Source organism: Peromyscus leucopus, chromosome 17, assembly GCF_004664715.2.
Source record: "Peromyscus leucopus breed LL Stock chromosome 17, UCI_PerLeu_2.1, whole genome shotgun sequence".
Taxonomy (NCBI): Eukaryota; Metazoa; Chordata; class Mammalia; order Rodentia; family Cricetidae; genus Peromyscus; species Peromyscus leucopus.
In genome coordinates, this window is record NC_051077.1 from 2,350,257 (window position 1) to 2,363,890 (window position 13,634).

Below are 13,634 nucleotides of genomic sequence, written 5' to 3' on the forward strand. Positions count from 1 at the left end.
CCAGCACATGCCCAGCGCACGCGGCGCGCCGCCCTGCTAGAAGTTGCGGCCCCGGAGTTGGAAGCCGCCAAGGAAGCCAGCGCAGGGAAGAGACTTCGAGCCGCCAAGAGGAGGCAGCGAACCCCGTGTCGGGCCCAGTGGCACCGCTTCAGACCCAGAAAGTGGAGCCTCAACTTGGCCACGACTGCACCTGTTTGCACAGCTCAGCCGAGAGCGCCCGGACTGCGGCAGCGGCGGCGGCGGCGATCGTCCTGACCAACGGCCCCTTTGGCAAGTGGTTTGTGCACCCGGAGAAACTTTCCACCTGCGAGCTGGACCCGCGCTAAGTGCGTGTGCTTTTGCCTCTTTTTTGTTGTTGCCTCCACCCAACCCCCTTCTCTCTGCTAGGCACCCCCCCCCCAGTCTCTCTGGGCTGATCCTCTCTCCACCCACCCACCCCCACCCGGCCGTCTATGCTCCAGGCCCTCTCTTTGCGGTGCCGGTGAACCCGCTAGCCGCCCAGATGTACAGCATGATGATGGAAACCGACCTGCACTCGCCCGGCGGCGCCCAGGCGCCCACGAACCTCTCGGGCCCGGCCGGGGCGGGCGGGGGTGGTGGTGGGGGCGGGGGCGGCGGCGGCGGCGGGGGCACCAAGGCCAACCAGGATCGGGTCAAGCGGCCCATGAACGCCTTCATGGTGTGGTCCCGCGGACAGAGGCGCAAGATGGCCCAGGAGAACCCCAAGATGCACAACTCGGAGATCAGCAAGCGCCTGGGGGCCGAGTGGAAGGTCATGTCCGAGGCCGAGAAGCGGCCGTTCATCGACGAGGCCAAGCGACTGCGCGCGCTGCACATGAAGGAGCACCCGGATTACAAGTACCGGCCGCGCCGTAAGACCAAGACGTTGCTCAAGAAGGACAAGTACTCGCTGGCCGGCGGGCTGCTGGCGGCCGGCGCAGGTGGCGGCGGCGCGGCCGTGGCCATGGGCGTGGGTGTGGGCGTCGGGGCGGCGGCCGTGGGCCAGCGCCTGGAGAGCCCCGGCGGCGCGGCGGGAGGCGGCTACGCGCATGTCAACGGCTGGGCAAACGGCGCCTACCCCGGCTCGGTAGCCGCGGCGGCTGCGGCCGCGGCCATGATGCAGGAGGCACAGCTAGCCTACGGGCAGCACCCGGGCGCGGGCGGCGCGCACCCGCACGCGCACCCGGCGCACCCGCACCCGCACCATCCGCACGCGCATCCTCACAACCCGCAGCCCATGCACCGCTACGACATGGGCGCCCTGCAGTACAGCCCCATCTCCAACTCTCAGGGCTACATGAGCGCGTCGCCTTCGGGCTACGGCGGCATCCCCTATGGCGCCGCAGCAGCCGCCGCCGCCGCGGCGGGCGGCGCGCACCAGAACTCGGCTGTGGCGGCCGCGGCGGCTGCGGCGGCCGCATCGTCGGGTGCCCTAGGCGCCCTCGGCTCGCTGGTCAAGTCAGAGCCCAGCGGCAGTCCGCCGGCCCCCGCGCACTCGCGGGCGCCCTGCCCCGGGGACCTGCGCGAGATGATCAGCATGTACCTGCCCGCCGGCGAGGGTGGCGACCCGGCGGCGGCAGCGGCTGCCGCGGCCCAGAGCCGGCTGCACTCGCTGCCACAGCACTACCAGGGCGCGGGCGCGGGCGTCAACGGCACGGTGCCCCTGACGCATATCTAGCGCCGCGGGGACGCCGGGGACAGTGCGGCTCCAGGCCGCCGACCCGGCGACGAAGAGCGTGAGGCCTGCGCCGGAGCCTCCAGAGCTCGACTTTGTACAGACGTCTCCACGTTTTTGTCAAAAGACCGCTCTGGAGATCGGAGCACTAGGTGACACCTGCCCCCTCTCACCTTTTCCCGGGACTCCGAGGCGCTGACACCAGACTGGCGTCAGAGACAGAACTTTGGTGTTTTCACGAGACCTTTTGTACAGTATTTATCGTCCGCAGAGGAGGCACACAGCGTTTTCTCGGCTCGGGAGGACAAAGGACAAAACCCAGCGAGGCAATGCCAACTTTTGTATGACTGCCGGCTCTGTAACTTTCCCCGGGCTTTACCTCCCGCCGGCTCTACTGCCTGAGGCCAAGTGACGGACCTCGAGCTGTTCTCACTTGTTACAAATGTAGTAAGGCAGATCCAAACATTTACAAGTTTTTTGTAGCTGTTACCGCTCTTTTGGGTTGGTTGGTTCATTTATACCGCGGTCCCCTCTCAGACGGTGGAGATATATTCTGGGTTTTGTAAAACTCTGTATCCGAGCATTTCCATTTTTTTTGTTTTGTTTTGTATTATTTCTTGTAAATGCGTTGTGACATTTTTATTTTAGGCGTTGCGGTACGGGGGGGAGAGGAGTCAGATTATGTACATAGCCTGCAAGTCTTTCATCTAAAAAAAAAAAGAAAGAAAAGAAAAACAAGAGATTTCCCCACCACCACCAAAATGCATCAAAATTTGAATCAATACTTTGAAGAGAGAGAAGCCCGTTTCCCTATGAAATTGAAACGTGCTAATTTTATATGCATGATTTATGAGTTCAAAATACAATTAGCAATCTGTTGGAGGAAAATTACCAATAGGGCCCAAGGGTAAGAGAGCCCCGCTGAACGGAGGGCAGCGCTTCAGTGGCTTTATTCAGTGGGAAAAGAGAAAGCTAAACTCCGTGGATTATTCTGTGAGTTGACGTTAACACAGAAGGGAGAAACTACAAAACCCTTCCTAATGGTTTCACATTTTAACCGCCGCGGCCCTGGCACAGTTTTTGCATTTTATTTTTGCTGTGGCTCTGCCCTTCACCTACTGTAGTAGTTTCTGAGGCAGCTTGGTCCTGGTTGGGAGGAGAAAGGACAGTACTCAATGGTGGGACTGGTGGGAAGAGGCCAGGGATGGGGGACCACGACCACCACCAAGACAGCGTGCCTTTGATAGCTCTGTAATTGGGATTGTAAGTGAAATTACCTTCCTGTGGTTCGAGGAAGCAATCCTGACCCAGAACGCACCACCAGAGTGTCCCTCACCCAAATCCTACCCAAACATCTCCCCCTTCCTCTCTGGGAAAATGCAACATGATTTCGCTGATTTTCTTACACACACACACACACACACACACACACACACACACACACTCACAGAGAGAGAGAGAAAGAACCGACCACCCCCTCTCCTGTGTGAAACGGGATGCAGGTTGCTAGGGAATGTAAACACAGAATACGGTGTTTATTATTCCTGACCAGATCTTGAGGTTGTTTGATGCTTTAAATATTTTTAATTATATTTTTTCTAGGTGTTTATTGGTACATTGCAGGGTTTTTTTTTCTGGAATTTAAAGTTTTCTGTAAAACTTCGTCTTCAAGTAATCTGACAGCATTAAATATTGCATTTAAAAGCTATACTGCAGTAAATATGTTTTGAAATTAATCATGACATTAGAATGAAATTCTATTTTTGAAGGAAATTTCCCTTAAGTCCAGATGAGAAATAATACTAATTTCAGAATCCTTTCCCCTCATTTCCCCCCACTTCCTTTTCCTTTTTTCTTTCTTTTTCTTTTCTTTCTTTCTTTTTTTTTTTTGAATGAGTATGAACTAGCCATTTGAGAGTGGACTTACTCTATCATTTCAGCAAGACCTTAGCTCAGCCTACATTGGAGAATATCTTTCCGTATAAATGCTAATCTTACAAAGCGACATGTGTGATTAAAAAAAAAAAAGTCATTTTGATGATTTTGCTTAAACCCCTCACTCCTTAAAGTGATTGCAAGAGCTCCGAGAACACTGCCCACTACTTTCTGATGAGGTATTAAAAGGACGCCTGTTTTTGTTTTTCCTCTCTTCATTTTTCCTTTAGGGTTTTTGCTCTGTTGTTTCCAGAATGGCTTTGCTTGCTTAGGAGTCCAAGAAGGAGCTGAGGCACTCGGGCAGTCCGGGAAGAAGAGCCCAGTAACCTCCTTGGGGAAATCCTAGGGTACTTTCGGGGTCCAGCCCACCTTCCCCTTAATACACAAGGGCCTTTGCTGACTGGTCCCCAACACCAAGGTCTTCTTTCTGTAGTGGAGGCAGGAATAGCCACACTCACCTCTGTCAAGCCTGGGCTTCTGGGCTTCCTTGGCTGCAGGCAGCTAGCCCAGGGCTCATCGCCATAGGAGTTAGGGCCCATTGTAAGTGAAGCGCCACACATAAAGTTAGTCATCTAGCGATCACCAGACGGCTCAGCCCCCTCATTTTTTTGTGTGTGTTGTGTGTTCCCGGCTTGAACTCCACCCAGTGAGCTGGGATGCTTTGTGCCAGGCCTCCACACCACCTTCCTCTGGGTTCTGCTGGTGTGAAAGACGAGGAGAAATTCTCTAATGACTTAATTTGAAAATAAAGCAGGAGGATTAAGGGGGACTCCTCTCCAAATGGGGGCCAGATCCGGGCAGGCTCTCTCCAGTTTAAGTAAGTGGAGAGGATTTTCACCTAGGCCTTACTTGGAGCACACAACTCAAGGATAAATGCAGTTCCTAACCAAGCAATGCACGTTGGTGTTCAAGTGAGATTCTTTGTGGTCATTATTACATGATAATTCACTTCCAATGCACGGGCGGCGTTCCGTTCCATTGGTGCAATTTTGTTTAAAATCTCTGTGGAGAGCGGGGCAGAATCTTTGTCAAGCCTGGATAAAGTTTGCGTAACTTTGTGTAGGGCACCTGGGTGGCTTCTAAACTCACCGGTGAACTAAGCAGGATGATTTGCTTGACGGTCTCGCCCCCCCCACCCCTCCCCGCCCCCTCTCCTTGCCCTCCTTCCCTCTCTCCTCTTCCCCTTTTTTTCTTCCTCACTTTAAAAAAACAAAAACTCACTGGCCCCTTTTTATTGTCGCCACTGAGACTTTGACGCCCTCCCTCAAGCCCACTAGTAGGCAGATGAAACGAATTAATTTTTTTTTTTAAGGAGTTGCGGGCGCAGCGCGCCTGATCTGCAGATGTGTCGGGATGTGACTGATAGGTCTATTAAAATCATGCGTGTGGGAGAAGAATAACACTCATATTCACGCATTTCATTTTCCCCCGACAAAGACTGGGCACTGCCGAGCTCTGTCTCCGGAAAATTCCAGTCAGTTCGAGAAGCCCTCCTAGCACTCGTGCCCTGGGGACGCAGGAAAGCAAGCTCTGTCCAGCCGGGGTCGAGCTCCGCTGGCTGGGGCCCCGGGGCTCTTCTGGTCACGCCCTCTCCCCCACCCAGCTTCCGCAGCGGGTGTCCGGGAGCCCAGCGGTGGAATCCAACCCTAGGTTAGAGTCCTGGGAAAGTTCAGGAGAAAAACAGACTTGGCCTTGGCACCGGGACTACTTGGCGGGACTGAGAGGCCCCGGCGGATGGGGAGGAGGGATGCAGCGCGGGTCCCCGGGAGAGAGCGCCGGAGTCCTTCTGTGCCGGGTGGCGGGTGGACTGGTGGCAGCCAGGCAGCCTCTCCGGCTAGGGGCGCCGCACCCCTCCCTCTCCTCTTGCCCTCCTCCCTCCCCCCGCCTCCCGCGAGGCTCTTCCTCTCCAGCTGAGCCCCGCAGGACCTGGCTTCATCCCCCCCTCCCAGAACCAACCAGCGGGGCAGTGCGGCCACGGACGTGGCCGGGTGCTGGGGCCAGGACCCCTCGGGGAGCGAGCCGGCCTCCCGTGGCGCTCGTGCCCGGACTTCTGCGCTCTGCCTCCGGCGTCCCAAGCCACGCTTGTGTGCTTCTGCTCTCCGCTGAGCCCCGCACCTCGCTCTTCTCTCACGCCCCTCTCTGCACCCTCTCCCCGGTCCATCACTTCTTCCCATCCCCTCCCTTCCCCTCGCCCTCGGCCTGCAGCTTGGGCTCGCGCTGGGCTTTCCCTCCGTGCGCTGACAGGCCCTCTCTTTGTCTTGATGCTCAGTCCGCTTCCCGCCTCCGAGGCCCCGCTCCTCTCCCCACGCATGCTCTCCAGCATAGCCGCCCCGTCGGAGGCCCAGGTTCAGAGCGATATCCATCCTCTCTTCGAGTTCCTCTATCCTTGCCGGGGTGGCAAGTCAGGGCCTGGCGCCCACCCTACTCATGTCCACGCTTGCCCAGAGGCCGCTGGGGAATTAAGAGAGGAGGGTTTGTGTCAAAGACTACCGGATCACAGCGGAGAAAGTCCTGGCCTGGGGTCAGCCTCCAGCCAAACCCTTCCACAATCAGTGGGGGAACCAAACAGGTCCCAGGCGAGACCGCAACAAGTGGGCGCAGAGAGGGGGAGGGGAGACAGGGTCTCCTGGAAAGCAGAGACATGGATGAGGCAGAGTGGCCTAGTTCGGCCCGGACCAGCGGGCACAGGCGGGATCGCCTGGGCCTCGGTCTGGGCCTGGACAGTGGCAATCTGCCTTCAAAGGTTTCGATCTCAGGGAAGTGTCTGCTCTGGCCAAGTCTGGGGGTCCACTAGCCTGCTGCTTGCTCCTTGGGATTCGAGTCTCAGGAGAAAGCTTCCCAGGCCTCTGCCCAAGAGGCAGAGGTTTTATAAACACCACTCAGCATCCTTAAGCAGCAATTAAAAAAAAAAAGTGAATTAAAAAAAAATAAGACCCAGTCCTTGAAAGCTGAACTTAGCGGTCCTTTCACGAACCCCTGCTTTATTTTAGACTCTGCCCGCTCTTCACATCATCTCGTTGGGAGCTGTGGGTGAGGTGGTGTTGAAAAGAATACGTTATTATTGCCGCTTTGACGCCAGACCTGGTTCTCTACACGGGGTGAGTGAAATACCAATGGGCAAAACCCACTGTTTGTTCAGAATGACAGAGGCCTGGGACGCGGAGCGGCGGGCTGGAGGGAAGCTGGATGATAAAGGAGGTAGGCTCAACCTTCCTTAGAGCCCTGCGGACTCACACTGAGATGATGCTGCTCATGTTTGACAGGTGTGGAAAATACGGAAGAGCTCAAGGAAGTAGTGTGTCCATAGACAAAGAGCATGTGTTTGGAAGTAAAAACAAAAAGCACAAAACTGCCAGATCTTCTAAAATTTCACTTCCACCTAAGCAAACACCACCAGCAGGGAAAGGACAGAGCCGGTTTTAGTTAGGTGTTTCTTGTTTTGTGTGTGTGTGTGTGTGTGTGTGTGTGTGTGTGTGTATGTGTGTGTGTTTAAATGATACAACTCTTGGTGAGCTCACACATCCTTGCACAGTGGGCACGGTGTGGACTTTCACACGCACTGAGGTGGAAAGTATGTTCCGAGTTCAAAGTTCAAAATCGAAGACCAGAATGCTGCAGGACCAGCTGCTAAATGACCTCTAGGGGAAATTAGTCTGTGACAGGGACGCTGGCCATCCAGTCTTCCTGAATGCCCTGCGGGCAGCTCGTGAGGATTTAATTGCCCTCAGCCACTTCAGAACAGCCGTGTGGGTACATTAAAGACGCTGTTTGTGGAGAACAGCAGGTCACCACACGCAATGCCTCGGAATAGTCAGCCAGTCAAATCAGTGGAAAAATCAGCTTTTGTTAGATTTTGCAGTTTCGGGAATTAGGCATTCACGGCAGAGCCGCAGTTGTGAGAAATTGCAATGTCAGGCGTGTTCCCAGTGGGGAAATATTGTGAGTGTGGAGAAACGTAAGATTGGGCCTGACAATGAGGAAACTGACAGGAACCATCACCCAGACGTTGTTTTCTCTCCCAGCACCCCGGAAATGCTAACAAGAGATGTTATGAGGCAGCGGTGGCACACTGCGTGGGGAGAGACATGCACAGTGCGACCTGACCCCAATTCCACATGAGTCAGGGAATCCACGGGCAAAAGCACAGTATGGATTTTTTTTTAAAAAGCCACCTATCCAGCAGTTAGAAACAGCATCAGGATCTTCTAGAAAAATAAAGCGGAGACCAGTGTCTTGCTTCTAAATGGCAGGATCAGGGCCATCCAGGTGAGCATCTTTAACCAGGAAGAGAACTGTAACAGTCAGGCTTTAAAAAACTGGACCCACAAACACAGTTCAGTAAATGGAGGGGCTCGAACCTCTGTCGGAGGGAGCTGGACGCCAGTCCTTTGTTTCTACGCTGAACTGAGGAGAGAAGGTTGACCTGGACATCTGCTCTCTACACTTAACAAATAGTTGCCTCAACTGCGGTCTGCGGCGCAGATGTGAAACCAGAGTCACCAAACACCTAGGTAGGAATACCATACGGGGTTTCAGAGTCCAGCAATCAGGGGGTCTCCAGGGATGGTCAGGTAAAGCAGAAGCAAGCCCTTGAAATCCAAGTCAGGCAGTGGGACTTCAGGAGCCAGGTGTGGCAGAGGCAGGGTGCAATGACCCACCCAGTGCAAAGAGACTTCTCAGGGCTGTCACACTCCCTATCCGTTCAGCAGATGTCAATCTTGCCTGTTCCCAGGTGCCCATGATTCCAAGATCAAGGGGACAGGGCTCACTGTCTTCTGGGTGAGACCCATGACACACAGGTAGGAATGATGATGCACTCTTGTGACACACCCTGAGCACCTGGCCTGGCCTGAGGAAGTCCAAGAAAGCCTTCCAATAGAGCATGAAGTCACTTGATTCCCAAAACTGCCCGGTCCTCCCTGTGTGGCTTGCACACTGTGGGACTGTGATTGGTGGCAGTGGTGATGTGACCCTGAGGAGAGCTGACTTTGTTAGGGTGACTTTGGACTGGACTTTCAGTACCAGACTCAGACTTGGAGCTTTGCAGGGGTAGTGGTCTCTCAGCCTCCATGCTCTGACCAGGACCCAGATGGGCTGACCACAGGTGCCACAAGAATCTGGCCTGTCTCAGGCACAGTCAGGGAGATGCTGATGGTGACCCTGGAGGACTCTTGGAAAGCCTGTGTTTGCAGATGACAGTGTGTGTGTGTGTGTGTGTGTGTGTGTGTGTGTGTGTGTGTGTGTGTACAGTGGGCAACTACCAGGGCTATGTTGAGATGATTAAGATCAGAGTAGCAATTTGTTTTTTATAAAGGGCTCATTTAGTTCTTCAATTGGTGATTTTTTTTTTTTTTTTTTTTTTTGGTGGGGGGGAAGCAAGGTTAGGTGAAGGGAGTTTTTTGTGCTTCATTATTTGGATCTTGTGCCTAGAAGGCAGCCATGAAGCCTGGCCCTGTTCCCCACTTCTGGCTGGTTGTCTCAGCCTACCTTACCCCACTCCCAAACATATCAGGCATCTCCTCAAGAGTTGTCTATTCAGACCAGGGGAGGGAGGCACACACACATTCTTCAGAAATCAGCGAGTGAAAGGCCTGCTGGGCCAGAACAGTCTTCCCCAATGCTTTCCTTTAAGCAAGTGGGTTTGTATGTGCATGAACTGGATCGATAACCACTCTGGTGTGCACCAAAACATTCCTGCTAGCCAGATGGCAAAGGCACCATTTACCGGTGCATACAAAATGACCACATTGTTCTCTCCACATGTATCAGAACTACATCTGTGAAATGGGTATGCCCTATGAGAGTGTCTCACAGGAAGAGCTGTGTACATGAAAGTGCCATGTGCAGGTTAACGGGCTTGTCTCAGCAGGGCTCAGTGTGGCAGTGGGGTGGCCTTCACTGTATTGATAAGTACAGCCACCGCCCAAGGAAGAACTCAGTCAGTGATTGGCAGGTAAGGAGATTTGAAACAAGAGAGGATGGGAAGTTTTGTTTTGTTTTATTTTTTCCATTTTAAAATTTAAAATGCTCAATTAAAATAATAAATCACTTATTTCAGTGTTCCAGGCTGGGGGGAAAACAAGGGGTGTAAATGTAGTGTTGATTTTAAAATACTATGAAATTTAGATAAAGATCTACTTGCTAAGGGAAATTATATGTAGCATAAAAATAAGATGGCACATTATTATTCTAATGTAAATAGGTCATATGCGTCGCCATTCTAAACAATGGAATGCCATCTAAAGTCAGATTAATCAGCTTCATCAAGACATACTATAAATAAAAATGAGTGAACTTAAAAAAACACGTTACAAGTTTGATATTAATGTCAACAACATACATTTTTAAAGTGGAACTGTTATGAGGACGTTCAAATGGATTTGAGGAGCACATTTATGACAACATTCTCAGATGACTGATTTAGGATTTATTTTAATTAGTCCCCAAAGGGTCGCCTTCCCATCCTTGCTCTTACAGCCCCTGCGGCCGGCACTGTGTCAGTGAAACTCTTCCTTAGTGAATGTGCTCCGAGGGGGCAGATGTGCCCTGTGCAGAAGTCACATGGGGACAGACACCCCAATGCCACCAAACTGCATGCTGTGAGCACTGCAGCTAATGTCTCACTTGGGATTTTAGGAAGCTGTGACTTAGACCGCAGCCGGGTTCTGTGCGCATCGCAGGGAGACAACACATCAATCGTTGACTTGAGTTCACAGGGCAGATGCAGGGGTGCAGGACCCGTGCAGAGAAGGCTGGCCTACTTCCAGGGAGCCCTTCGGCCTTCTGCGTACCGAGGCGGGGCAGTGGGACAGCACACTCGGGTGTTCTTCCGGAGTGTGTTCTTAGAGCTGTGAGATCCTGACTGCGGCGCTGGCCCTGGGGTTATGGCAGGGAGCAGCTGATTTGAAAGAACTGCGGGAACAGAATGGTTGACTTCGCTGCTGGGCAGGGGTGTGCCTCCTTCCTCAAGCGGCAGAGCCAGAGAATGGGCTGGGAGGTTCCGCTGTGGTCTCCATACTGGATGAGCCCCCGGGAACTTGCTCTTTGCCCCCACGATCCCCTGGAGACCTGTTGCACACTTGGGCGCCTGGTGAGTTCAGGGTGTTCTCTAGTGGCAGTGTGTCAAAAGGGATTTTCCTTTAGGACCATGTGGCAGACCCCTCTTTGGACACCTGGAAAGGACGCAGGAAAAGGCTGCCATGGCCCGAATCCAGTCAGTCCTCTGTACTGCTGTTCTACTCAGCCCCCCAGGGGTTCTGAGGGTTCCTGGCATGGAGGTGTCTTGATGCTGTGAGATCTACATAGGATGTCAGCTAATCTCAATGGACTTACCTCCAGGCATCTGGTTTATTAGCCCTTATTGAGTGAATTTGAATATGCGGCCTGCAGATTTGAAATCCCTAAACACAAAACTGGATATGGCGGTGGAGGCATCTGCAGGGAGCATAGGAAGCAGCTAGGTCCACGCCGCGGGATCAAGCTGTGCACATCACATGTTCCCACGCTGTTCGCTACTCCCAGGGTTCCCAAGCTGCAGGCTCCTCAGGACCCCACAGTGAACTCAGAGAAACCGTGCAGGGTTTTTAATTCCTGGAGCATCAGCAATTCAGGACATCTCAGAGGCCATGTGAGGCAAACACCTGGCTGGAGGTAGTTCTTAGCCTCAATGTGAACTGGAGCTAAATTGCTGCTCATGACATGCCAGCTTTAGGCAACTGGGTTTTTGACAGAGAGTTTAGTGTTTAAACTGATTCCTGTGGGGAAAATGGAGCAGACCAGGAAACCCAGGGCCAACGCCAGCCTGGCGGGGCTTAGCAGAGCAGTGTAAGTAGCTAAGAAGCAATAATGCAGACATCCCAACGTTCTGGTGCTGTGGCACGCCATTGTGATCTTCACATGTGTCTGGCTGCACTCAGTGATCACGGAGCGCATGCAGCCACGGGCCACAGGCTAGACATACCTGCAGCAGAGAGAGAATTTCTATTCTTTGAAGAGTGAAAGTGAAAAATATTTATTTTAATCTTTGCATGTTGCCTTGAAACGATTGCCAAGCTATCATAACAGAAACATATATTAAATTGTTTGGTCTCGAGTGCTTGACAGAACTAGCAGGCGTCTCTGTCAGCCTGGGAGCTGTGGGCAGTGGGAAATTGTATGCCGTTCGCAGCAGCGCTGAGCCTCGGCTCCCAGAGTTATTTAGAAATACAAGTTGTTGCTTATGTCTTCCTCAAGTTGCGTAGCTTAATTTCAGCTGTGGCTTGAAATACAATTTTATTTTTTTTTTTCTGCAAATAAATGCCAGAGGTGATGTATTCATTCCGGGAATAATAAAGTGTTGGTTTAATTAGTTTTTAAGAATTTTATATAATTTCCCTTACAGAGTGGATAATTTACTTTATTATCCAAATTTCATAGTCAGTGTTTTGAAATCGAGATGACATTTCTAATAGTATTCTTGGTGTAAAGACTGAAGTAAATGATTTATTTATTTATTTATTTAAATGAGCAGGAAAAGTTTTTACACTGGCATCGTACTCATTAACATAACGGAATTTAAATCAGGGGTGACAGGCACTACTAGTGTGTGAACTCTGGTGCCAGACACTTGTGTCATTAGTTTCCGGTCACTTTTGGAGGCAAAGGATTCCCCACACCAAGATGTCTGCTCTCTCCCCACAGCTGTTTATCTGCATGGAGAGACCCTCGTAAAGGTGGCGTGGTGTTCCCCAACTTTCTATTTCTATTTTATCCCATCTTCTCTAATAGAAACAGCGGTGGACCGATGCGTTCTTTCCTTCCTTGAGTGCAGGATGGTGGCAGTGTCTGTTTCTGGGTGTGGGCGCAGTGTGTGTGAGCAGCAGAGATGGTGTTTGCGTCATGTGACCAACAGCTCAGAGGGTGAAGGAGCACATTCAAAGCAGAGGGCTGGACAAGGTGGCCCTTGCCTGCCATTCACCAGCCACTGAGTCCCATCCCCAGCACAGGAGGAAAGGGAGAGTTTGTGGGGGGAGGGGGGTCATCTTTGCTCCCAAACCCCAATGTTTGACCAGCGTTTTTATTTTTATTTTTTTTTTCAAATAGTTTACCTTGTACGTTCAGCAAATATATACAAGTATGAGAAAACAACTTCCTTTGAAAGTGATAATTTCAACATTGCATATTTAAATTACTTTTTGCAAAAGATTTTTTTTTGTTACTTTAAATTGTATTTTCTTCTTCTGTTTTGTTGAATAAAGTTAAGGAAGAATAAAGGGCGGGTTCAGGGAGAGCAGGAATTGAACAAGCCACAAAGACAGCTGACAGTCTGGCCCTCGACTCCGCTCTGTTTCCTCCCCCAGTGTCCAGCAAAAACACTCGGTGTTTTGAGTCACGAGTGGTAACTCCCACCTGAGCCGCCCTCTGCCATTATCTTCTAACTGCTCATGCAGTAACCAGGAGATGTTACTTTTTAAAATACTTGGATGTGTCTTTCACAAAGATCGGACCGTAGGAACAATATAGGGACTATAACTCTGGCCAAGAAACACCTGTAATGTTAAAGGGATTTAAAAAAAAAAAGTTTTCAGGAAGCAAGGAGATAGTCAAAGGCAGAGCGATGAGGGAAGAAGCCACTGACTGCCAAGAAAGAATACGTACTAGAAAGGTAGAGCTGGAACTGACCACTCTGGGCAGACACCAGGTCCTCGGAGACCTCTTCTCAGCCTGGAAGGAGCATACCAAAGATCCCAAACAGATCTGGAATTGGGATCCAGCTGTCCAAATGCCCCTGGAAGTCAGAGGATTGATTATATGAAATGCTTGTGCAGCCACCCCCTGGGCAGGTCTCTGGGACTCACAGAGTGCCATGCAGGGAGCCTTGAAGGACCAAACTATGATCTTCAGTTCTGGGGAGAATTCCAGGCTCAAGACTAGCATGGTAGCTTCTTCTGACATGTATGTGTCAAGACATGCCTACACTCCCTAGGTCTCTGGTGCTGCCTTGGGATCTTGGCATTGCTTGCCATAGCATGGGGCTTTCTGCCTC

The 13,634-nt window shown here is 51.9% G+C and overlaps 1 protein-coding gene and 1 long non-coding RNA gene across 3 annotated transcripts in view; both read left to right on the forward strand.

Moving 5' to 3' along the window:
* The first annotated feature begins 480 nt into the window (after window positions 1-480).
* Window positions 481-4,690, forward strand: Sox1 (SRY-box transcription factor 1). The gene has a single exon (XM_028881297.2). The coding sequence runs from the start codon at window positions 503-505 to the stop codon at window positions 1,676-1,678; it is 1,176 nt and encodes a 391-aa protein (XP_028737130.1). The 5' UTR covers window positions 481-502; the 3' UTR covers window positions 1,679-4,690.
* A 1,872-nt stretch (window positions 4,691-6,562) lies between these two features.
* Window positions 6,563-13,634, forward strand: part of LOC114701256 — a 30,732-nt gene continuing 23,660 nt past the window's right edge. For both annotated transcript variants that reach the window (XR_005093070.1, XR_003735803.2), the window contains exon 1: window positions 6,563-6,708. This is a non-coding gene — a long non-coding RNA (uncharacterized LOC114701256). The remainder of the gene's footprint in view (window positions 6,709-13,634) is intronic.